At 61.9% G+C, this 23,916-nt stretch overlaps 3 protein-coding genes across 3 annotated transcripts; all 3 read left to right on the forward strand.

Annotated features, from left to right (window-relative positions):
• Positions 1–160: 160 nt before the first annotated feature.
• Positions 161–7,641, forward strand: ZGPAT (zinc finger CCCH-type and G-patch domain containing). Its single transcript, XM_035567100.2, has 6 exons — positions 161–902; positions 1,845–1,978; positions 2,769–2,927; positions 3,936–4,067; positions 4,897–5,314; positions 5,764–7,641. The coding sequence occupies exons 1-6, from the start codon at positions 256–258 to the stop codon at positions 5,900–5,902; spliced, it is 1,629 nt and encodes a 542-aa protein (XP_035422993.1). The 5' UTR covers positions 161–255; the 3' UTR covers positions 5,903–7,641.
• Positions 7,642–12,695: 5,054 nt separating this feature from the next.
• LIME1 (Lck interacting transmembrane adaptor 1) lies at positions 12,696–14,789 on the forward strand. Its single transcript, XM_035567115.1, has 5 exons — positions 12,696–12,814; positions 13,203–13,254; positions 13,357–13,444; positions 13,610–14,025; positions 14,394–14,789. Exons 1-5 carry the CDS (start codon positions 12,696–12,698, stop codon positions 14,787–14,789), a joined length of 1,071 nt encoding a protein of 356 aa, XP_035423008.1.
• Positions 14,790–19,376: 4,587 nt separating this feature from the next.
• Positions 19,377–23,169, forward strand: SLC2A4RG (SLC2A4 regulator; the record flags this gene model as incomplete). Its single annotated transcript, XM_035567121.1, is given in 9 exon segments — positions 19,377–19,498; positions 19,500–19,707; positions 20,664–20,824; positions 21,606–21,715; positions 21,801–22,048; positions 22,249–22,349; positions 22,476–22,731; positions 22,820–22,941; positions 23,058–23,169. Coding segments are annotated over 9 exon segments (1,440 nt in total), but the record flags the coding sequence as incomplete, so codon positions are not given.
• Between the last annotated feature and the right edge of the window lie 747 nt (positions 23,170–23,916).

Below are 23,916 nucleotides of genomic sequence, written 5' to 3' on the forward strand. Positions count from 1 at the left end.
GGGAGGGCGGAAGGCGGCGGGGTGTCATGGCGGCGGCTCCGTAGGGCGGCGGGGGCTGTGCGGGGCCGGGCCGGGCCGGGCGGGGAGGCCGGGAGGGGACCGGGGGGGCCGGGCCCGGGCTGCGGCAGCTCCCCGGTGGCTCCGAGGCGCTCGGGAAGGCCGTCAGGCTGCCGCCGGGGGAGGGAGCGGGAGCCAGCCGCTGCCCCCCGGGTGCCCGGGCGGGAGGCGGCCGAAGGCCCCGTCACGGTGCCGGGGATGGACGAGGAGAGCCTGGAGGCCGCGATCCGCGCCTACAACGCGCAGCTGCGGCAGGTGGAGCTGGCGCTGGGCGCCGGCCTGGACCCGTCGCAGCAGTCGGACCTGGTTCAGCTGCAGGAGGATTTGAAGCAGCTGATAGAGCTGACCGAGTCCAGCCTGGTGGCCGTGAGGAAGAGCAAGCTGCTGGCCACGCTAGACGCAAACGCGTCCTCATCTTCCTCGTCGCCGGGAGGCCTGCTGGGGCACGGCGCCGACCCAGAAAGCTCTGCCCAGGATGAGGAGTACGCTGCCTTCAAGGAAGCCATCGCCGAGCTTGGAACCGACGACAAGCCCGCAGCGGAAAGCAGCGAGATATCCTCAAAGGGAGATGAGGGCAAGGACGAAAGGCAGTCGAAGGGCAGTGAAGAGGAGGAGGAGTCTGACAGGGAGGAGGAGGAGGAGGAGTTGAGTGGGATGAAGGTTAAAGCCCCGTACTACAGCTCCTGGGGGACGCTGGAGTACCATAACGCCATGATTGTGGGGACAGAATACCTGGAGGATGGCAGCGCAGGAGTCAGAGTGCTGTACCTCTATCCAACCCACAAGTCTTTGAAGCCGTGTCCGTTCTTCTTGGATGACAAATGCAGATTTAAAGAGAACTGTCGGTAAAGAAGAAGAAGGAGCGGGAGGGGGCTTGTGGCCTTGCTGTTGCTAAAGGCCTTGTTCTAAGGGAGGAACCTCCTCTGAATGCTCCGCGTTTGGGTTTTGTAACCCACGGAATTTTGCCTTGTTGGCCACGTTTTTAAAGCGTGGTGAGCAGCGGCATCAAACCGTTCGGCTGCTTTCCTCAGCTAACGCGGAGATGAAAGGGAAAACCCCGTGGGCAAGTTGCAGAGGTTTTACCCGATCATTCGAATAGCTAAATTAATAGTGTATTAATTGGTTGAACAGAACCACCGAAGACTGATTGTCGATGGTGCGTAAGTTGCCCCAGTTGCATGGAGAGGTTGTGGAGGCTCCGTCTTTGGAGGTCTTCAGAGCTGAACTCGATGAGGCCTTGAGCCACCCGGTCAGCCTCTGAAGCTGGCTGTGCTTTGGGCGGGGGGCTGGGCCAGAGACCCGCGTTTCTGTGTGATCCTCTTCATCTCAAAGGGTCTATGATACTTTTTTTTTTTCTAATGGATGTCTCACTAGCAAAGAAAGCTTAATTCTCTGGGGGTGGGATGCCTCCTTTTTTACGTGGTGGAAACGATATGTTTAAGGTGAAAAATGAGTAACTTGTGTCACTGAAATAACGCGTGGCAAACCTGTACCTCCTGGCGCAGATCCACCCCTGCTGACAACTTGTTTGCCTTCCCTTTAAGGGGGCGGAGGAGGCGTTTTTATTTACAGAATCACTGAGGTTGGAAAAAACCTCTAAGGTCTTGTAGTCCAATCGTCCGTCCCCCCCCCCGGTATCACCCCCTAAACGTGTCCCTAAGCACCACATCTGCCCCTAAACGCCTCCGGGGACAGCGATTCCACCACCTCCCTGGACAACCTGTCCCAGTGAATTTAAAGCCAGCTCAGACGAGGTGGGTCTAATTCCTCTTTGCCCTCTCCGGCAGGTTTTCGCACGGGCAGGTGGTGCCCGTGGAGGAGCTTCAGCCCTTTCAGGAGCCCAATCTGAGCACTCTGGAGGTGGGCTCGGCCTGCCTGGCGAAGCACAGCGACGGAATATGGTACACTGCAAAAATAACCGGTGAGTCGTGTTTGAACGCGTTCTGCCAGGATTCTGCGTGCAAAACGAACGCCCGTGCTTCAGTCGATAAAACTGGGCTATTTTGGTTGACAGTAGAAAAAAGTTGGCTACGTGGTTCCAGCCCGAAACTGGAAATGTTGAGGTGGCTGAGAAAAAGTTCTGAGCTATGTAAAGCTTGGGAAGGGAACAGGGGAGGAAGCAGGAGAGTGTTGGACGAAAACATGACATAAAGAGCAGGAATGTGCAGAAATGATTACGTAGCCGTGTGGGAAAGGAAAGAGACGGATATTGCAGGAACTTGCATGCATATTAGGTTACAACTGCAGTAATCTGTTGTTGCCTTAAATAAATAAATAAATAAATAAAGGCCCAGGGAGCTGGTGTTGCCCATCAGCTGTTGATGCAGGCTCCCCTCTGCCCTGAGAAGGGAAGGGTGAGGGTTTATCGTGCCTTTCCTTCCTTTCTTTTCTGTTGTTGGGACAGAGGGAATAAGTCAAGCTTCTCTTGAGTGCTGTTTGTCAGCAGCCTGTCTTCATCCTAACTAAAAAAAAAAAAAAAAAGCTTAAAGTATCAACCCAGACATCGTGAAAATAGCCTCTCATTGCTTTTGTCTCCCTTCTAGGCAGAAATCTAAAGCAAAAGGAAAGACCAGGTTTTTTTTTTTTTTTGAACGTGTGTTCCTTGGGCCTTCCTCATCTCCCGTCGTTCCCTGAAGCTACCTTGAGAGCCCTCTGCCACGTGCACGTTGGAGATGTACCTGAGTGCTTGTTCCTTGCTTTTCCTTCTGCAGATATCGACAGTGGTTATTACACGGTGAAGTTCGATTCCCTGCTGCTAAAGGAAGCTGTTGTGGAAGGGGACAGCATCATTCCCCCCCTGCGAAGTGACGACGGTGCCTCGTCTGCTGAATCCGATGAAGACAGCGTTGATGATTCTGGTTACGCTAAAGGTGAGAGTGGTGAGGGTGGGAGCAGAAGCGCCCTGTGATCTCGGGCTGCCTTCCTGTCTGGGACCTAGAGCTGCTCTCCTGAAGCTTTCATTACAAGTGTCTCACTTCTGATGAAAGAGTGGTAATCTCTTTTCTCTGTCGCTGAAAGATGGAGACCATTAAGTATCTGCTGTGTTACAGCTGCAAACCCAAACCTTTGTTTTCTGCCAATTAAGTGTCTAACGAGGGTTGGACGTTTCCGTGGGAACTCCCAGCACGTGGAAGTAGAGGGCGCAGTGTTTTAGAGCAGAGTTCAAGCTCTGAGTCTCTTTTTCATGTGGGTGGCTGAGCTGAGCTAATAAGTGTAACAAGAGACTTTTAAGTCTCTCTGCACCTTCGTGTAGCTGCGTGACACAAGAGTGCAAGGCTGCAGTCATTGGGAGTGTTTGAACCTTCCAGTGCCTCGACAAGCAACAGCCGTGTCCTGTTTGACTGCTGAAGGCTGACAGAGCCCAGGTGGCTTCTCTGAGCTTCCACAAACAGCTGTGTGCCCGTGCTGGGGTCCCAGTTATGTCCCAGGGACAAACCCGTGTCCTAGAGCTCGTTAAATGTAGCCTAATAGGGATTATTGGATCCTAATAACGCGTCGTTAGCTTGCTGCCTAGAGGAGTCTCATTCTGGAGCTGGAGGCACGAATAACTATTGCGTGCGACAGTGCCAAACTTTCCTGGGATGGCAGATGTTGGTTTGACCATCCCAGAAGGAAGGAAACAAACAGAAGGATGATTCTGCCTGGAACTATGAGATGGGCCGTGCGTTAAATCGAGTGAGATCTCTCGTTTGGGTGACTCACCAGGCGGTGTCTGTAAAGGTGACAGCTCAGCAGGAGCCAGGTGAGGCTGGAGGAGCTGCTGGAGGAGCCTGTGGTGGGAGAAGTACGTCGTAATGCCCTGTGAGGGGTTTCATGCTCGTAAAGGTTTTGCATAGCGGCTTTGTTCCTGTTTTTCACTTGTCTCTTCTGTGCCACAGTGATAGATTCGGGGGTCCCGGAGAATGGGGAATGGGCTCCTGCGTGCAGCTCCTCGTTTGGTGGCTGGGAAGCCCATACTCGCGGCATCGGCTCCAAACTGCTTGCTCAGATGGGATACGAGTTTGGAAAAGGTAAGAGAGGAAGGCGGTCGGGGTGGTGCGAGGGCCTTGCTGCCTCTCTGCCTCGGTCTCGTGATGGACCCTAAAGCTAGTGAAGAAGAACAAGATTTTAGACAAGGCTACAGCTTTTCTTTGCTGTTGCCTGTTAGATAAGGCTCAGGCTCTGCGATGAATCACCCCGGGTGGAAGCGTTAGCAGGCGAGAAGGGATAAGTAGTTAATCAAAGTACAGGCACATGCGTGCACCAGCCCCTGTATGGTAATAGCAGAAATTGGAGGCATTTAGAGCCATGGTCAAGTTCATGATTAAAGCCGTGAGAACTGTTGTGTGAGATGTTCAAAGGCTTTAGGAAGAAGGGAACCGATCTACGAAGCTTCTGATGTCTGTGTTAAAGCATCTCCCGGCTCTAGACACAGACTTCAAAGCCTGCTGAACTCGCTTCTTACTACACAAATGCTATTGAGCCTTGGGGGCTGTAGGAGGCCAGGCTGCTGCTTGCGTTTGTCTCCAGTTCTCCCGGAGGAACCAAACCAGTTTCAAAAAGAACCTGGCTTGAGAAGCCGAGAATGTCAGGCTGAACCTTGTTTCGCAGAAACTGGCCTGATGGATGGCCTTGGGCTTTTTATTGCGTATCTCCTGCAGGAGAAGGCTCCTGCTGTCACATCCACCGACGTGCCGTGGTTTGTGCTGCTCCCCCTCTGAGGGTGGTTACAGCATCTTGTACCCCAAAAGCCTGTTTTGTGCTAAGCTTGTCAGTGTGAGTTTGTGGTGGGAAGCGGCTTGGAGAAGGGACGTCCTTCCTTGGGTATTAACTTGGTGCCTCACGGCCCTTGCTTTTCAGGGCTGGGGAAGAATTCTGAGGGCCGAGTGGAGCCGGTGCAGGCCGTGGTCCTTCCTCGAGGGAAATCCCTCGACCAGTGCGCCGAGGTGCTTCAGAAGAAGAAACAGGGGAGGCTGGACCCCGGCAACTCGAAGAAATGCCGGGCAAAGGGAAGTAACGCTGGCCGGTCCTCCGCAGGCAGCCGCAAGCCACCCCGCAACGTGTTTGACTTTTTGAATGAGAAACTGAGAGGGAAGAGCACTGGGGAGAAGGCTGGAGGTGTGGCGCTGCCCGAGAGGAACAGCAAAGAGATCTACCATGCTAGCAAGAGCACCAAGAAGGCCCTGAGCGTCCGCCTCTTCCAGACAATGGAGAAGATTGAACAAACGCAGAAGGATATCAGAGGAATCCAGCAGGCCCTGGCGCGCAACGTTGGACGGTAGGAAAAAAATTCTCGTCGGGGCTGCAGGGTAAAGCGAGGGCTCTTGGTGGGTCCGAGAAGGGATGGGCTTGAAATGAGGTGCAGGGGGAACAGATGTCTAGAAGAGAGCTGAGGGGAAGCAGAGAGGGGAGCCTTTAACGTGCGTTTCAGCCCAGCTTGGGCACTGACAGACGTGTCTGGGGCCCTTTGCCTGGAATTCAGGCTGTGGGGAAAAGAGGAGCTCTCTGAGGGAAGGGACTGAGTCTTTTCCTCCCCGTGCCCAGCTCTTCAGAGCTGTTGCTGAGCATCGCAGGAGGACGCGTTCTAGCCCAGGGTGTGCTGAGCATCGGGGCCTTCCTCTCTTCCTTGGGCTAATCCCACAGGAAAGGGAAAACCCTCCTGGGACGGGGACGAGCCTCTGACTTTACCATGCAGGGTGACGTTGCTGTAATGCTTTTTGCTTTCAGGCACAGCATTGCAACTGCTCAGCTGGAGCAGAAGCTGGCTAACGCTCACAAACAGCTGGGGCAGCTGCAGGCGCAGGAAGCCAGTCTGCAGCGGGAGCAGAAGAAAGCAGACACCCATAAGAAGATGACTGAGTTCTAGTCTCCGAGGAAGGCGGTTGACTGCAGTGATTATCGTTCTAGCCAGCCCCTGTGCTCATGGCCTTAGAGCCTGGGTGAGCCATCCTGCTCTTCTGGGTCTCGGTCTGCCTGCCCAGCCCGAAAATTGGGCTGAAAAGCAGCGGTTTCCAAAACTAGCTGCTTCTGAGCTCTGCTGGGAGGGCGAGAAGCACGCATCCGTCCAGCCCCGAGCCTTGTGTAAGGGCCAGCTACAAGAAACACGATTCTCTGCTACCTTGCACACTTCTTTCCTGTTATCACTGCAGCAGCACCTCCATCCAGAGCGCGTAGCTGCTCGGGTGATAACGCTGCTGGCAGCGAACCAGCCGCGGAGGGGCTTTGAAAGCCCCACATCCTGCCATCAGCTGTGGCTTGTGTTTGCAGCCAACTGATGAAGACAAGTGGAGGCAGGGTCCCAGGCACGTTCTGGCAGAGCAGAAAAGGCGCGTGCTGGCTGCCAAACAGCGATGGCAAACTGCTTCAGCTGCTCTCTGCCTCCTGTTCTTTGCTGCGGGATTTATCTGAGAACTCTGTTTTTTAAGAGCAGTTTCTTGTAAACCTGGTGTAACGCCTAGACAGAGAAGTGGCAGCTCAGAGGTGGTACCGGAGGCCTCACGTGTCGTATTTCTCCAGTTTGACTGTAGGAGCATCCCTGGGACACGCTGTAGCCTAACTCATCGACTTGGCGTGGAAAGCTGCGTGGTTCCACAAGCAGAGTGCCAAAGATGGGAGAATAAGGCAGCAGAGTAACAGGTTCTCAAGCCTCTGAGTTAGGAACACCTCTATGGGGAACCTTGCGCTTCTGCCACTGTTACTTGAGTTTTTCTGTCCCAGGTGGCTCTCTGAACACAGGTCCTTTTATTAAAAAAAAAAAAAAAAAAAACCCCTCAGGACCCACTCCCAGCTCAGACCGGGCCCTGGACGAGCACAAAGATCAGGTCTGCGTGTGCTGAGCGCACGGCACTGCCTGGGGTTGGGGAGAGCCTCGGGCTGTGCTGGAAGCAGGACGCAAGCCAAGTGCCCTTCCCCGCACCGCGGACAGTCCTCGGACACGGAGGATGTCTTCTCCCCAGGGCTGTATTCAGGGTTAGCAGCAGCCAGCCCTCCCCACGGGGGAGATGGTGGTTTCATCAGACTCTCTTTCTGGTGGGACTTGTGCATTGTAATTGTGTTGTGTTTTTTTTTAAAAAAAAAAAAAAAAAAACTTGTTAGCGATTTCATGCCAGTATCTTAAGGACACGTTTTTTTTCTTAATTAAAAAAAATATCAATTTCCTTTCATTCTGTGAGTCATTTTTCTCACGAAAAGTTCTGCTCCCTTAACGCCACCTCTTTTTAATCTGTTTCTAAGAAAATGATGAAGCTGTCAGCCTGGGCAGGGCTGCACCGCCTTGTAGGGCCAGACCTGTCTGATTCACTGCCAAGCTAACCAGAAAATCTAAGGCTGGAGGAGATACGATCAGAGCTGCAGAAGTCATGTGTGATTTAGCATTACTGCAGACACACCTCAGAAAACACAGAGCGACAGCAAAAATAAACAAGGTGAATGTCTTCAGGAAGCCTGTCAGCGCCCCTTTCCTCTCGACGATCTTGGATCCCGTTGTGATGGGCACCGTGCAGACGCGAAGGGTGGCGTGGAGCGCCTCGGGCACATCGGCATCCACTGGTTTCTGGCTGAATTGGCTGTGGTCTCTTCATTGTTCTGAATTCGTGCTCTCCACGCTCTGGGTTTAACTCGGGGTTTAACAACGGCTGCTCGGTGCCCTTCCCTCCCCCATGCCTGTTCGTTTCCCACACTCGAGTGGTGACAAGGATCAGCGCGCCCAGCTCAGCACGGGTGCTTGCTGAAGTGGCCCGTGACTGATGAGCTGAGCCGGGCAGAGAAATTTCTTGGGTTTGTTTTGTGCTCCAACACTGCTCAGTATCACCTCTGTAACAGCTGGGTGCATCAGCCCCGCGTCTCAGCTGCCTTGTATTTTCATCCTTCCTTGGATTTCCCACAGCTTCGCTTGTCAGACTTCCATTCAAGTGGCTGCTGCCTCCCGCCTGGGACAGTTCGCATCCCTGGTGAATAAAGTTTCGTGTTGTTTTTTTTTTTCCCCTCTGTCCTTGTTAGGCACTGTTCATTTGCAAGGTAACGATCACGTGTGGCGAGCCTTTCTTTCCTTATATTCACCTGGGGATAGACGGCTGCCTCTAAAACCAGCTCCGTGGGAGCAGGGGAGGGGCAGAGGGTGCTCGTGCGTGCTGGGTGCCTGCAGAGCCCGTTTGCAGCGCTGCTCTCGCAGAGCCAAGGCGGGGAGAAGCCCAGCCTACTACTGGGTGAAGCAACAACCTCTGCAGGCCAGGAAGCGAGCTGTGGTATTGTGCTGCATGGTATCTGCACAGAGCTGCCTGCTCGAGAGCGAGCTGAAGAGGAGCGGGAGAGCTGGCATCGAGATGCTCGAAATCTTTGGGAGCCGCTAATTAGGACTAATTCTGTGGAATAAAGGGAACGAAGTTCTCCGGGTTGACTGGCAAGGAAGAGAGCATGACTGGATTTCTGTTCTTCCCGCTCACCGGCTTTTGAGTTTCTGCAAGTAAGTGGCGGTTACTTTCTTGCCTGGCAAACCTGGGTACCTGCATCCAAACCAGGGGTTGGAAATATCTTTAATCCACGCTGCGGCCTCGGCAGAGGCGCTGTCGCGGCTAGCTAGACTGAACAGGCAGGCTTCATATTTTTAATGCTTCAGAGTTGAAGCGTTGGCCGGGTAAAACTTTCAGCCAGCTGCGGGGAGTTCTGCAGGCTTGGTGCAGCTTAATGGTTTGTCGCTCTGGTAGCGTCTGGGCTCGGAAAGGAAGCAAAGGTCCTTGAACGTGGCTGTGCTGCTGGGATCCCAGGGCTTGAATCTGGGGGCTGAGGGGGAGCAGAGCACTTCCATGCTGAACGAATTGTTTAGTTCAGAAGTTACGGGATGCTTTTTTATTTTTTTTCAAGGAAAAGAAAAATCAGTTACCTTGTAGGGAGGGAGGCTTAGAGCTTTTGCTTGCGTCCGGAAGAGCTCTTGGGGGAAATGCTGAGCTCCTGGCTGCAGGTGGGGATCTACAGAGGCTTGAGAGAGTGCAGTCACTGAAACGCTGCCTTTTGTTAATCTGAAATTATGTCAAACCGTACCGAATTTGTGGCAAGAAAACCACAGAGGTAGGCAGGCAATTCTGGAAAAAAACCATGCATCTCCTGCCTGCCCTCGTACTGCCTTCTGGAACCTGGCTTCCTCCCACTGCAGCACCGAGGTCGCGGCAGAGCAGAGTCCTGCTGTGGCTCAGCTCTGCAGAAAATCCGTCTGGCCGGCTCCCGGCTGCTGCTCGGAAGCCATTCCTCTGCCCGAGCGTCCTTCCAGCAGTCGCACAAGGGTGGGAAGGAAGAAGAATGCTGAAACGATTTCAGCCTCAACGCAAGCCACATGGCGTGGACAGAAGGGTCACTTGCCTGAAGGCTTTAAGATTATTTTTGTTTTCTCAAAAGCCAGTCCAGCACATCAGTAGCGATGGGGACTTAGAAGAGTTCGTCCAAGTTCTGTGATGTTTGGGTCTGGCGTTTAGACATACCATCGGCCCTTTCTGAATGAAATCTCTCAGCAGGCGCTCGGCTGTGAAATCTCTTCCTCAGAGCCTGCCTCTTCTGCAGAAACGCGAGCGAAGGGAGCGAGACCTTGTGCCTGCTCCTCATTTGAAATATTCGTAAGATTTACTAATTGCATCCCATGATCTCGGGCAGGTTAAGCATTGTTGACTAACTGCTACGAGGCTTTCACTTCGTAATTGGAAAAAAAAAAAAAACACCTAAGGTCTACTTCTGCTTCTCGAGCCTTTTTTCAGTACAAGTCCCCAGGGTACCAAGCCTGTGTCAGCTGCAGCCTTGGCCACCATCACAGATGGAAATCAGCTCCAAATGTTTGTCCTGCTTCCCTGCAAATATGCTCGCAGTAGTTTCATGGACTTTCCTCCCGTGACGCCGCGCCGAGCATTGCATGCGCTCTTATCTGGCTAGATGGATCGCTGTCAGCAGCAGCACTCAATTTTACAGGAAATTTAATTTCTTTGTCACGAAGCCCAGCTAAGAAACTTGACCCGTTTGTAGCAGGGGCTTTTTTGGAGACAAAAAAACTCGCACATCCTGCAGTAACAAACCGACTTCGTGCTGGTGCTCGGGTGTCGTGAAATGGAGCTGTTCCTCCTCGGAGCGCTGCGGGTGTGCGTCGCACCCACGTACCTGCTGCCATCAAAGCCATCTTGGCTTGTGGAGCCAGCGCGTTACGAAATGCCGTCTGCCGAGTCTCTTGCCTCAAAGAATGGCCCCGGGACGTGGAGATCCATGACTTTATTGGCAGGAAATTAAGTTGCACGTTTCAGAAGGCCTGTTGAAATCCTCGTCTTGCAGACCTGCTCGGTCTCGTCTGAGCAGCCTCAGTCAGGCACTGGGTTTTCCAGCGTCGGGTCTCCGATTTTTAATTCTGGGGGAACCGACCCGTTGTCGCCGAAGTGCCTTCTCCCAGTGACTGCTGAACCTGAATGTGCCAAAGACATTTTCGTAGGTCGACAGCTCAAGAGCAGCCACAGACCCTCCTGCACAAAGGAGAGGATTGGCAAAGTAGGTCAGAAGAATTTCTCTGCATTAACTCCAGCTCAGGAAACATCCTCGCGTTTGAACCTTAAAAATTCGAGGCTGGAAAACCCAGCCGCTGTGGGATCAGCTGTCCCCGCGTGTGCTTTCCTCGGCATTAAAAGTTCACGCTTCGATTCCGATTTACCGGCAGCCTCCGGCCCTTGCACCTCGTTGTAATTTTGTCTGCCCAACTTCAGAGCCTGCTCTTCCCTCCTGCCCTGGGTGCAGTTGCTTTCACAGCCTGTGATCCTGTCGCTGTAATAAGCCAAACGAGTTCAGCCAGGATTGTCTAAAGCGCCTGCCTGTGTTGCAGGTAATCCGTATAATGTATGCTCAGACAGAAAAGCCGTGTTGTCTAATTAAAACGTCGTTGAGGAGAGAGCAGGGTTTCCTTCCCAGCTCTGATCTAAGCCAGTCTGTCCAGCCCGGTTAGTCCCTTCCACGTCTCTGTCTCCGTTTCTGCATTGAAATAATTGCTCTCCAGGGGTTAAGGCTGCAGTCGGCGAAGTTTCCAAAGGTGTGGGAAGTTCTCAGATAAAAAGGGCCAAGACTTGCCCATTTATCTGGGTAAAGACGCACCAAACGTGCTTGTGTGTGGCTCCAGGAGCGTGGGGGGAGATGTGTCCCTCGGTGGGGGCAAACCTTGGCTCCTGAGGTCCTTCCCTGGCCCGTGATGCTCTCGGAGGACGAGGGGCACAGCTGGGGGAGAGGAGCCCGAGCTGTGGGTGCATTGCGGATGCACCTCGGTGCCAGACACGTGGGCTGGGCTCAGCGAGCAGGACCGGGGCTGAGGGGAGTGGCTGGGCCTGGATCAGCATTTGGGATTCCTGCAAGGGGGCCTGGGCTTCTCGTGGGGCTTCCTCTGATCGCTGGGGGCAGGATTAAGAAAAGGAAGAAGGTAAGAGGCCTGGAGGTGCCCCATGGGGACCGTGCCGCCCGCCTCGCTGATGGCATCGTCTTTGCACCACGTCTTTCTGCGGTGGTCGCGGTGCTGGGGAGCTGCCTGCGTCTCTCTCTGCACCGTGCGTTTCCCGACGCTGGCGCACACATCCCTAGGAGCTCGCCAGCCCTTTGGGGGCACAGGGATCAAGGAGCAGCCGCTGCTGCCAGCTGTGACGTTGGCGCGGGTGACGTGGTGGCAGCTTTTGCTCTGGGCTTTTGCAGCACGCCAACCGCCGAGCAGGGACGGGGATGTTGGGTGTTGCTGGTGCTCGGTGAGCGGTGACTGCTGGGTCGAGAGCCCCGCTGGGACGGGTGGGGGCTCCCGGAGGGCTGGGGAGCCTCTGCTCTGCGTGCCGGGCTCCCCGACACCTCCCCACCTCCTGTTCTTGGGCGTTTTCTGCTCCTTTGCAGCCGCAGCTGCAAACCAGGGTGCTGGTGCAGGAGGATGCACGGGGTCCGTGCGTGCCGTGCTGCCGCGCGCCCATGGCGGGGAGCTGGCGCGGGTGCAGAGCCGCTGCAGCAGGGGGGGGGGGTGTTCCAGCGTGTGCCCCCCTGCCAGGACGTAGGATCTGGGGGACAGCCCTAGGGCTGAAGCTCTCCCCCATTCCGGGAAGCCGAGTCCTCTCCTTGTGTGCGTCCCCTGGGCCACCCCACCTCATCGCGGTCAGCCTCGGTGGCCCTTGCTGTCCTCTGTGTCTTGGTGACCTCGCCAAATATTTCCCCGCTTTTCTGACCCAGCGCCACGGGCAGTGCCCGGCCCTGGCGTCTGCAGAAAGCCCGGTGATGCTTCCGGGGCGTCTCCTGCGAGTCTCCAAATTAAGATCTCGGGAGCAACTTGGGAGCTTGAATTCTGCGTTGGTTCTTTTTTAGAAAGAACCAAAATCTAGAGCTTTGCTTTCCAGAAGCAGAGCACCCGCTGTGGGGTGTTTACGCCGTGCTGGGCAGAGTTGGAGCCTCTGGGAAGGCAGCAGCTGGCCAGAAAATCGAGTCCCCAGTGCCTGCTCCCCCCGGACCCCCCCCCCAGATATTACGGGAAGCCTCCGGGGAGCCGACTGCTCCGTGGGGCCTGGCAAGGACCGGCTGGCAGGGCAGCGGGAGCGGTGTCCCTGCCACAGAGCAGGCACGTGGCCCCCACTCGTGTTTTCTCTCCCCAGAGCTCGACCCACGGCGGTTTCGGAAGCGGCTCCCCCATGGCTGCAGCCCGCGGCGAGGGGCTGCCGGGCCCCCCGCTCCTGCCGGCCCTGCTCGCTGCCCTGGCCCTGCTCGGCCTCCTGGTCTACGTGGGCGCCCTGTGCGCTGCCTGCCGCCGGTACGCGCTTCTCCCCCGGCGCTGGGGGTGCATTTTTGGGGCTGCTTCCTCCCCCCTGGACCCTGCTGCGGCTCTGGCTGCCCACCGAGGAGGGGGGTCCTGCACCCAAAGGAGCCGGTCTGGGGGTGAGGCTGTGGCCTCACAGGAGCCTACGAGGCTGAGCTGCCCACGGGGAGGCGATGCTGGGGGCGATGCTTGGGGGTCCTGGGGCACCGGAGCTGCACGCCCAGCGGGGTTTGGGATGGATGTGGAGGCTGGAGGTGGAGCGGGGGGGGGGGGTGGTTTTGGGGGTGCTGCTGCGGGGAGGGGCGCACGGCGATGCCAGGCTGGGGCCCGGGGTGTCTGCTGCTCAGCCTCCTACCCCAACTGAGTCCTGCTTCTCCCGCAGCCAGGGCAGGAGGAAGAAGGTCCCTCCGGACGGGGTGAAGCTGGTGGACGAGGTAAGTGCGGGGGGTGGGGGGGCAGGCTCGGAACGGGGAGCTCCGGGCATCCCGGCCCGAGCCTGATCCGTGCGTGCCCCCCCCCCCCCCCCACCCCTTCAGTCCCTGCTCAGACAGACGCAGCTGCGCTCGCTCAGCAAGTCGGACACGAAGCTGCACGAGCTGTACCGGCTGAAGGCCAGGGATGACAGTGAGTGCCCCCGGAGCTGAGGGTGCTGGGGGTGGGGGGGGGGGACACACTCTTTTCGGCCAACCGTGGCCCCCCGTGCATCCCGGTGAGCGCACCGCCCCGTGCATGCACACACACCGCGGTGCCTGCTCCGTCCCCGTGCCCCCATCTCTGCTCTCCCCGCAGACCAGCGACCGGCCAGCCTCGATTTCCCCCTGGCCTCGGCCCCCCCGGGCCCCGACTCCCTGCACAGCTCCGGCGTCAGCGTCCTCCTGCACCGCGAACTGCCCCAAATCCCCGTCCCCGAACCCCCGGCCCCCGACCAGACCTACTCCAACCTGCTCTTCGCCCCGCCGCGACGCCCGGCACAGGACACGGTCTACGAGTGCCTGGCGGTGGGGGGGGAGGATGCCCCCGCACCCCCTGCTCCCACGGGGACCCGGGTGTCCCCACCGCAGGCCAGGCGTGGGGCTGGTGACTACGCCTGCGTCCGCAAGGTGAAGAAGACGGCACCCGGCGAGGAGCAGGAGGGGGCCGTGGCGGGGCCTCCCGCAGCCCCGCGGTGCTGGGAGGGCGCGGGCAATGCCCCCCCCCAGCTGAAGGTACGGGTGCTGTGAGGGGCTCGCTGGGTGTGTGTGGGGGGGGGGGGGCGCAGAACACCGTCCCCATAACGCCCCTGTCTGGAGAAGGGTAGCCAAAGGCTGCTCTGTTCTAACAGCAGCTTTTTTGGGGGTGGGGGGCACAGGGTGGAGCCGGTGGGGGGGCAGGATGGAGCTGGGATGCAGGGAGGCAATGCCCGGGTGCTGCTCCGTGCCCTGCAAAAGGTTCCCAGGTGGTGCACAAAGCAGGGGACCCATGGGTGCCGTCACCCCGCTGGGGGCTGTGCCAGGCACTTGGGGGCCCAGGTATGGGAATGCCCTGGGGGGGACCCTGGGGTCATCCCCCCCAAACTGCCCCCTTCCCTCCGCAGGTGGAAGACATGTACTCGACGGTGTGCAAAGCCACCAAGAAGAAGAGCCAGGGCCCCGCTGCGTCCCCAAGGGCTGCAGGGCAGGGGGGGGCCGGGCAGTTGCCCCCAGCCCAAGAGGAGCCCCCCCCGGCTGGCTGCTGGTCCACGGCCCCCCCCGAGCCCTGCTACGAGTCAATCAACGAGAGGGCCTGGACTGCGTGCGCCCGCGGCCCCGACCCGGACTACGAGGCCGTGGACATGACCTGGAAGAAGCCGGCAAAGCGGGACAAGGCCGGGAAGCCCAGTCCCCACGAGAACCTCTACGAAAGCGTCGGCGAAATTTGGGCAGGGGAATCCCGGCGAGCCTCCGGCAGGCCGGCTGCCAACGGGCTGGAGGTGTACATCACCAACCTATAGTGCGGACAGACGGGCAGACGGATGGACGGACTGACAGATGCCATCGTGGCACAGGTCCCCCAGGCTGGGCTCTGCGGGGCTCAGCCCCGCTCGGGGCCGGCGGTGGCTCGGTGGGCACGGGCACACACCAGCGCGGTGCCAAGCAGGCAGCCGCATCCCTGCACGCTCTCTCTGTATATATTTTACATTACTTTTCTTCAAGCGTCCTTGTCCCGTCCCACCCTGTGCCTGCGGGTTGATGTCGGGATGTCCCAGACAGGGAATTTGCAGGGGATGTCTTTTGGGGCTGGTGCTGGCAGGGCTCCGAGCCAGCCCCGTGGTGGACCTGGGCTGCAGGATCAGCAGGGTGATGCCACGAGTGAGGACGGGATGCTTCGCTCCATCCCTCGGTGCCCCCAGAGCTGTTCGTGGAGGCAGGCACTGTGGCTCCGGCCGTGACCGCGGGCTCTGCTCTGGGATGCTGCATGCCCCCGGCACCCTCCCTTCCACCCACCCTCACTGCCTGTCGGACACACAAGATGTTGCCTCCCCGAGCAGCATCCTGCCCCCACGTCACTCCCGGGCTGCGTTCATCCTGCTCAGGAGAAAACACCCCTAAAACTCCATCTGAAGCCCTGGCTCATGGGGCCGGTGCTGGTGCTGCGGGCGCCACGGTGGTGCCAAGATCACAGCGCTGCGCCCATCCTGCACCAACACTCCCATGGCTACGGGGCCGGATCCTGCCGTGGCCGTGCCAAAGCCACGGCTCCAAGGCTCTGCCCACTCCTTTTTGCCACCGCGGTGGCGGCGCCTCGGCGGCCCGAGGGCTGCGGTCCTGGCACGGGGCGGGATGCCCGGCCGGGCGCCACGGCACAGGAGGAAGGAAGGAAGTCGTGCGCCCGCCTCCGCCGGCTTTGCCCTCGATTGAAGCAGGCGAGGAGATGAAAAGCGAAAACACGGCGCTCAGCAAAAGGCCCGCCGCAGGCTGGGGACGTTAAACCCGCGGCAGGCGGGGAGGCAGCGGGGTGTTCATGCTGGGGCTGCGCTAGATGCCAAACCACAGGCCTGTGAGATACCACAGTTGGCCCCGGCAGCTGCTCCCATCCCCCTGCAAGATGGGGGCCCCGATAGAACAGGGCACAGGATGGCTCGTGGCGATGCTGCCGCACGTGGGCTCACCCGCCAGCTGCATCATTTCCTTGTCTCCTTTTTTTTCCGTCCCTTTTTCTCTATCCCCATTTCCCCATCCCGCAGCTCTTCCGCATCAGCCAAATCCCCTGGGAGCCGTGTTTGGGCTGCACCAGCCCCACACGTGAGCATCACGTCCTAGTAGGACCACGGCTGCTTCGCTCCCAGACAAAGATGGGACCCACGAGTTTGGGTGGTTGGGACGTGGGAATCGCTGCGCTGCCTCCCCAGGAGAGGCAGGCTCCGCACGCCACACCAAGGACAGTTTTCGGTTGCTCCTGATGAGTTCAGGGGCCGAAGCATCTCCCAGACCTGCCCCAGCAGCACCACGGCAGCCAAAAAAAAGCCCCATTTGCAGGCGTGCTGTCACCTGTAAGTCCCATTCTGCCTGGCGTGCTCCCAGTGAAATACAAGAGCAGCTTCCCAGTCCTTGGGGCGATGGAATTGTGCCTCACAAAACGGGGTGGCAAATGAAGAATCCTGAAACATCACCTTGGGGTCTTACAGACGGGGTCCCCAGGGTGGTGTCAGGGGGATCGGGCAGGGCTGGCAGCACCGAGCACCCTCCCTGCCCGGGCACAGCCGGGCCCTGCAGGCCGCAGGCTCCTGCCCCTCTGCGCCAGCCCGCGCTGGGCCTGGGGTCCCCATCCCGCTGCAAGGGGACGGTGCTGGTCGGTGCTGTTCCCACAAGGGGGAGCGAGCAGGAGCCCAGCGAGTACGGTGCTGCACACTGCCCTGCACGAAGTAGGGTGCTGTGCTCCATGCTGTAGGGTGCTGTGCTGCACACTGTAGGGTGTTGCACGCTGCCCTGCACGCTGTTTGGTGCTGTGCTGCATGCTTTATGGTGCTGTGGGGCACACTGTACAGTGCTGTGCTGCATGGTGTAGGGTGTTGCACACTGTAGGGTGTTGCACGCTGCCCTGCACGCTGTAGGGTGCCGAGCTGCACGCTGTAGGGTGCTGCATGCTGCCCTGCGGGCTGTACGGCGCTGCGCTGCACGCTTTGCTGCACACCGCTGCACGCTGCACGGTGCATACGTCTTGTGGTGCTGTGCACCATGCTGCACGGTGCGCACACTATATGGCCCGGCACGCCGTGTGCCTCCACGCCCCATGCAGCCCGTGGCTCTGCAGCCCGTATGGCTTCACACATTGTATGGTGCAGGCAGCCCGGGGGCTCTGCACCCACAACAGCCCCACACCGTGCCCGCCGAGTGGCTCCATACCCCACATACAGCACCGCAGCCTGTAGGGCTCCATACCCCATTTAGCCCTCTCCAATACAGCCCTGTATCCCATACAGCTCGTGCCCATACACCCCCATATCCCATACAGCCCCATATCCCATACAGCCCCATATCCCATACAGCCTGTGCCCATACAGCCCCCTTTCCCATACAGCCCCATTTCCCACACATTCCCCATATCCTATACATCCCCATATCCCATAGAACCCCATATCCCATACAGTCTGTGCCCATGCAGCCCCATATCCCATACACCCCCACATCCCATACAGCCCACACCCATACAGCTGCACGCCCCATGGCAGGGGGTGCCGCGGCATGCAGAGGGGGCCGAGCCCGGTGTGCGAGGCCGTGGCACACGGGGCCCTTGTGCAAGGAGCGGTGCCCGAGGCGCCGCCAGGAGTTGTGCAACGCGGGGTCGGTGGCGGGAGCAGCGCGGCTGCGGCGTTAACGATTAAACCAGGCCGGGGGGCGGCCGGCGGGAGCCCCCGCCCCGCTCCCGCTGCCATAAACCCTGCGCTTCTCATCCTGTCATAACTCGGTGGGTGCTTGGTCATTAACTCCCAAGTGCTAATGAGGGCTGTGGGGTCTGTGGGGCTGGGCTGGTCCCACAGGCTGGGGATGCTCCTCGTCCCCGAGCCCCCCCCCGGATGCTCCTCACCCCCCATCTGCAATGTGGGGCGCCGCGGGTGCCGTGATGGTGCCGTGGGGTTGCCGGCCTCTGTCCCGGCTGCTCTGCCCCCTTTGTCCCCGTGGGGGTGACACTGTGGGGTGGTCCTGAGCTGGCTGGGCACGCTGGGGGGGTCCTGGTTTGGTTTTTGGTTTTAAGCTCGTGAAAGCACCTGGGCTGGGTTCCCATGGGAGCAGGAGGCGCAGCGTGGGGCAGAGGGGACACCCCTGCCTCAGCCCCCCAAAAAATACATATAGGGGACAATGTGGGGGGAGAGGGGTGGCTGAGCACCCCAGGCACCTGTCCCTGCACCGCACCAGCAAGGGGACAGCTGGACAGGGCACAGGGGGCTGCCGGGGGGGGGACAGGCAGAGAAGGGAGGGGGACAGGCGGGGGCCATGCAGGGATGACCGCACGGACTCTGTCCCGGCCTTCAGGCTGCGGGTTGGAAAATCAAACAGCCCCGCGCCGGCACCTGCTCGCGGCCCCGCGGGTTTTGGGGCAGGAGAGGAGCAGAGAGCGGGTGGGGGCCAGCCCCAGCACCCCAAGAGTGTTGGGGACCCAGGCACCCCCTGCACCCCGTACACCCCACACACCTGAGGCACCCCAAAACACCCCGTGCTCCTGGGGCAACCCCTGCACCCCAAGCAATGGGGGCACCCCAGGACCCTGTGGGGCTGGGGGCTTTTTGGCAGTGTCTCCCCCTCGAGGCGAGTGTCTCCCCCAAAGGGCACCGTAGCTCCCAGGGGAGCCCAGCAGCCAATGGGGCACCCCCATAACTTTTGGGGGACCTTATCACTTTTCTGAGGGGGCTACCAGGATTTTGGGGAACCCTACAAATTTGGGGGAACCCCCGTAACTAGGGGGGATGCGTAATTTGGGGGGAGCCCCATAACTTTGGACAGACACAGTGTGGGGTGGCATAGCTTCAGGGGGAGCCCCGTAAATTATGGGGAGCCCTATAGCTGATGGGGGAGCCCTAAGGCTATGAAGGGACTCTTAAGAGTTTTCTGGGGGGGGGGTCTAACTTCGTGGAAGCCCCATAATTGGGGGGGGGGGGGGCATAGCTTTTTGGGGAATGCTATAGGTTATGGGGAGCGCTTTGACTTTGGAGGGCAGCTACAACTCTGGGGGGGCCTTTGGCCTTTAGGGGGCCCTGCAGGTTTCCCTCTGAGTTTGCAGAAGCTTTATTGGGGAGGGGGGGGCACAACTTTTTGGGGAGCACTTTAGGTTACGGGGCACTTTGAGGGGGGGGGCAATCACTTGGGGGCACCCCGTGGTTTGGGGTGGGCACAACGTGGGGGCGCCCCATAGCTCTGCGGAGGGGGGGGGAAGACGCCCTCATTTGGGGGGGGAACGGTACTTTTGGGGGCACTCCGTCAACTTTCGGGGCCGGGGGCGGGGCGGGGGGGGGGGCCGCGGGGTGCCGGCGGGCGGCGGGGCCGGGGCGGGGCGGCGAGGAAGATGGCGGCGGCGGGGCCGGGGCGGCGGGGCGGGGCGCGGCGGGGCGGGGCGGGGCGCGGCGGGCCAAGTGGCAGCGCGCCGCAGCCAATGGGAAGCCGAGGAGGCGGTGGCCGCGTTCCATCCCGGCGCGCCGGAGCCAATCGCGAGAGGCGGCGGGGCGGGGGGGGCGTGGCCGCCGCCGACACCGGGCCGCGCGGCGGAGCGCTCCCCGCCGGGGCCCCCGGCCGCGGCCGCCGCCGCCGCCCCGCATGGAGCCCGAGCGCCCCCCCGCCGCCTGCGCCCTGCTGCTGCCGCCGCCCGCCGCTGCCGCCGCCGCCCGCCGCCGCCGCGCTCGCCGCCGCCTCCCTCCCGAGCCCGACGGGGCCCCGCAGGTACCGGGGCGGCGGCGGCGGCGGCGAGAGCGGCGGCGGCGGAGGCGGCGGGGAGGACCGGGAGGGCCGGGCCGGGGGACCGGTGACCGCTGACAGCGGCTCCGCCGCGCCCGCCCCAAACTTTCCCCGCCGCTAAGATGGCGCCGGGGGGGGGCCGAGGGCGGCGGGAGGGGGAACGGACCCCCCCGGTACCCCCCCCGGTAACCCTCCGGTACCCCCCCGTGGCCCCCCCGCCCCCCGCCGAGCCCCGGTCCCGTCCCGTTCGCCGGTGCCGCCCCCGGGAAGCGCGCGCTGCCGGTGGGCCCCGCCCCCCCGGGAGGGATCCGCTGGCGGCCGGCCGGCGGCCACGCCCCCCCGCCCCCCCCCCCCCCCCCCCCGTGCGGGATCTACCGGGGATCCACCGGCCCCGCCGGGGGGGGGATCGGCCGGGATCCGCCGGTGCCCGGTGCGGGCGGTGCCCCCCCGGTGAGCGGGGCAGTGCCAAGCCGGCGGAGCAGCCCCACGGAGCGGGGGGGCAGGGGGGGTGCCGGGCCCGATCCCTGCTGGATTCCCCCCCCCCCGCAGCCCCGGGATCTGCCCGCGGGGGGATCGCTGGGTGCGGGGTCCACCGGGGGGGGGGGGGGGCGTGGGGAGCAGCCCCGCGGGGGGGGGGGGGGGGCTGTGCGTGCTGCGGGGCTCGGGGGGATCCCCGACAGATCCCAGCTGTAAGGGGGGGGGATCTACTTGGGATCCACTCAGGACACACCGGTGGGATCCCGCAATTCCCCAGGCACAGCGCTGCCTCCTCGCCCCCCCACCCCACCCCAAATCCATCAGACCCCCCCCATCCCCCCCATGCCCCCCCCCCCCCCCCCCCCCACCCCCATAGGGAACCGATTTGCGGCGGGATCGACTCAACGGGGGGGCTCCCGGGATCGAGCCCCCCCCCCCAGCTGACGGCCGCCCTCTCTCCGCAGGCTGCGCTGCCCCGCCGGGGGGCGCGGGGCTGGCTGCGGCGCCTGGGGGAGCCCCTGGGGCTGGACCCCCCCGAGCAGGAGGCGATGCTGCGGGTGCTGGACGCGGGGCTGGAGCGGTGCCTGGCGCTGCACGCCGCCTGCATCCCGCTGCCCCGACACAGGTAGGAGGACGAGGGCAACAGGGACCCCCCCCCCCCGGGGGCTTCCCCACCCGCCACGGGGACCCGGAGGCCCGGCAGTGGCCCGGTGCCCGGGGTTGAAACCGGAGCCGGCGGCGGCAGCTGCTTGGCACCGGGTTCCGCCCCCCCCCCCCCCGCCCCGGGTCCCGCTCTCGGGGCCGCGCGGGCGCCGTGCGGCTGCGGCGAGGCGCGAATTTGAAGCGCTCGGGGTGGTGGGAAAGGGGAAAAAAAAAAAAACAATAAATCTCGCTTTGCTTGCTCATCGCTCGCTGATTCGCTTTTCGCGGGAGCAGGGACACAGCGGAGCCGTGTGTCCGTCTGTCTGTGTGTCCGGCCGGGAGCCCCCCCAGCATCCAGCTCCCCCCCCCCCCCCCCCCCCCGGGGCCGTCCCGCTCCTTCCTGCGGGGCCGGAGCTTTGGGACGCGCTTGCAAAATGGCTCCTGCCGCTCCTGACCTCTCGCTCGTGTTTTTTTGTTTTTTTTTTTTTTTCTTCTAATTTTTCTATTTTTTTAAATTTTTTTTTTCCACTTCAGGAAGTTGTTTGGCCCCAGCTGAGCAAACCCACGTTTCTCAGCTGCGCGCGGCGCAGGATGCAGGTGCCGGTGCCCCCGGCTCGTGGTGCCACCTCAGCCCGGGGGGGGGGGGGGGGATCACCCCGACACCCCGGGTGGGAGATGGGGGGCACGGGGAGGGAGGGGGATGTGCTGCGGTGCTGGGGTCCCGGCCGTACTCACCGCAGCCCCCCGTTTGCTCTCGTTGGCAGAAAGCTCCCGGGCAAGGCGGGCATCGACGAGGTGATGGCGGCCGCGGTGCTCACCAGCCTCTCCACCAGCCCCCTGGTGCTCGGCCACCCGCCGGCGCCCCCCGCCCCAGGTAAGAGCACACCGTGGGGACACCGTGCCCCTGGGCGTGTGGCACGGTGGGACCTCACCCTCCTCTTCCTCCTCCTCCTCTGCAGCAGATCCTGGTGGCGAGCCCTGGCTGGAGGCGCCCGCCATGTCCTCCAGCTGCAGCAGCAGCAGCAACACCAGCGGGGACTGGAGCTGGGACCCCCCCAGCGACCGCTCCACCCCCTCCACCCCCTCGCCCCCGCTCTCCAGCCACGTCCCCGGCGCCTTCCTGCCCGCCCCGCCGCCGGACGAGGGCCCCGACGAGCCCGACGGCACCCACTTCGTCTTCGGAGAGCCCATCCCGCGGAAGAGGAAGGTGGGACGGGGACAGGGACGGGGCCGAGGACGGGGATGAGGTTGGGGATGGTGGCGGAGACGGGGCTGGTGTTGGGGTTGAGGTCTCGGGGTGGGCTTGGGGGCTGGAGATGGTGGTAGGATGAAATTTGGGATGATGATAGGGATGGGAATGATGGTGGGGCTGAGTTTGGGGACGGGGCTGACCCCTGTTGCCTGCAGAACTCCACCAAGGTGATGTTCAAGTGCTTGTGGAAGAGCTGCGGCAAAGTCCTCAGCAGCTCCTCAGGGATGCAGAAGCACATCCGAACCGTGCACCTTGGGTAAGCACGGGGGCTCCCCTCACCCCGCAGCCCCCCACCCCGGGCTCCCCGGGCACCTTTGGGGGGGGGGGGAAGGTCCCACCAGGGGGTTAGGCCCCCCCTATCCCAACCCCGCCGTCCCTCCAGCCGGAAAGCCGACCTCGAGCAGAGCGACGGCGAGGAGGACTTCTACTACACGGAGCTGGATGTCGACGTGGACTCGCTGACGGACGGGCTCTCCAGCCTCACGCCCGTCTCGCCCACCTCCTCCGTGCCGCCCGCCTTCCCCGGCACGGAGGTGCCGGCGCTGCTGAGCCCCGAGCTGCCGCTGGCCTCCCCCCGCAGCCCCCCGGCGGCCCCCCCCGGCGGCCTCTGCCACGTCCACACCGACCACGCGTACCAGGTGAGGCCTGCCCCTTCCCCGCCGGGCCGTGGTGCTGCACCCATGGGTGCTGCTCTGACTTGGGGGGGGCCCTGTCCTCTCCCCGCAGGGCTGCCCGGCCCCCCCGCGGCTCACGGGGGTGGAGAAGCGGCCGCCGGTGCCCCCCCCACCGGTGGCGATGACGCCGGCGGTGCCCGCCCCGGTGCTGCCCAAGCCGCCCGCTGTCCCCAGGTGAGTTGTCACCGCCGTGGCCCCGTGCTTGGCACCCAGGGGTGGCCCCCCGCCATCCACCCCGCACCCCCGTGATGTCTCCGTGACCCCCCCCCGTCTCGGTCCCCTTCCCTCAGGAAGCCGCGGGGGGAGGCCAAGAAGTGCCGCAAGGTGTACGGCATGGAGAACCGGGAGATGTGGTGCACGGCGTGCCGCTGGAAGAAGGCCTGCCAGCGCTTCCTCGACTGAGCCCGCCGACCGCCCCCCCGCCCCCCGCCGCCTGTCCCCCCCCCCTCTTCTTGCACATTTTGCACTTGAGGTGCCTTTGCGCCCCCCCCCCCTCCCTCAAACCCCGGGGCCCCCCGCCGGACTCAGGGAACGGCCCCGCGCTGCCGCGGCCATGGGGGGGGCCCGTGGGGCTGGGGGGGGGGCCATGTGCACCAGGGCCTGACCCTGACCCACCAGCGCTACCCCCCCCCCCAAAAGAAGCTTTATGCACACAGCCCCCCCGCCCCGACCACCACCACAGAGCTTTCTCCTCTTTTTTCCTTTGAAAATAAGCTAAACCTTTCTCTGTACCACCCCCCCCCCCCGCCCCTTGCTGGCACAGCGGTGGGGGCTGGCTGATGGGGGGGGGGGGCGGCCGGCTGCTCCCAGCCCCCATCCCTGTGTGGGGTTGGGGGTCCCATGGGCCCCCGCCCCCGGGGCAGGGGGCTGCCCGCTGCTCAAATAAGCTGTGCCTGGGGCCGGGGGGGGGGGCCTCACTGGGGTGCCTGTTCCTGCCCCCGACCCGCGTGTCCCTGCCCTAACCTGGGGCAGACTGGGCACCCTGGGGTGTCCGAGGTGGACGTGGGTGCCCCCCCCCGCCCCCCCCCCCCCCCCCCCCCCCCCCCCCCCGGGGGTTTTTTTACTCTTTGTATCGTCGTTTCTCTCTATTTTTTGTAACTGGGGAGCAGATGCTCCCGCCGGGGGCCGTGCTCCGGGAAGTGCCTGCAG

The sequence above is a fragment of the Cygnus atratus genome, chromosome 16, assembly GCF_013377495.2.
Source record: "Cygnus atratus isolate AKBS03 ecotype Queensland, Australia chromosome 16, CAtr_DNAZoo_HiC_assembly, whole genome shotgun sequence".
Lineage (NCBI taxonomy): Eukaryota > Metazoa > Chordata > Aves > Anseriformes > Anatidae > Cygnus > Cygnus atratus.

What these genes read in the sequence shown, in the direction of transcription:
- ZGPAT (XM_035567100.2), top strand. Translation starts at nt 256, where the DNA reads ATGGACGAGGAGAGCCTGGAGGCCGCGATCCGCGCCTACAACGCGCAG. An exon ending in GGGATACGAGTTTGGAAAAG is followed by an intron (nt 4,068 to 4,896) that starts GTAAGAGAGGAA and finishes CTTGCTTTTCAG; the next exon opens with GGCTGGGGAAGAATTCTGAG. An exon ending in CTGGCGCGCAACGTTGGACG is followed by an intron (nt 5,315 to 5,763) that starts GTAGGAAAAAAA and finishes TTTTGCTTTCAG; the next exon opens with GCACAGCATTGCAACTGCTC.
- LIME1 (XM_035567115.1), top strand. Translation starts at nt 12,696, where the DNA reads ATGGCTGCAGCCCGCGGCGAGGGGCTGCCGGGCCCCCCGCTCCTGCCG. An exon ending in GGGTGAAGCTGGTGGACGAG is followed by an intron (nt 13,255 to 13,356) that starts GTAAGTGCGGGG and finishes CCACCCCTTCAG; the next exon opens with TCCCTGCTCAGACAGACGCA. An exon ending in GCTGAAGGCCAGGGATGACA is followed by an intron (nt 13,445 to 13,609) that starts GTGAGTGCCCCC and finishes CTCTCCCCGCAG; the next exon opens with ACCAGCGACCGGCCAGCCTC.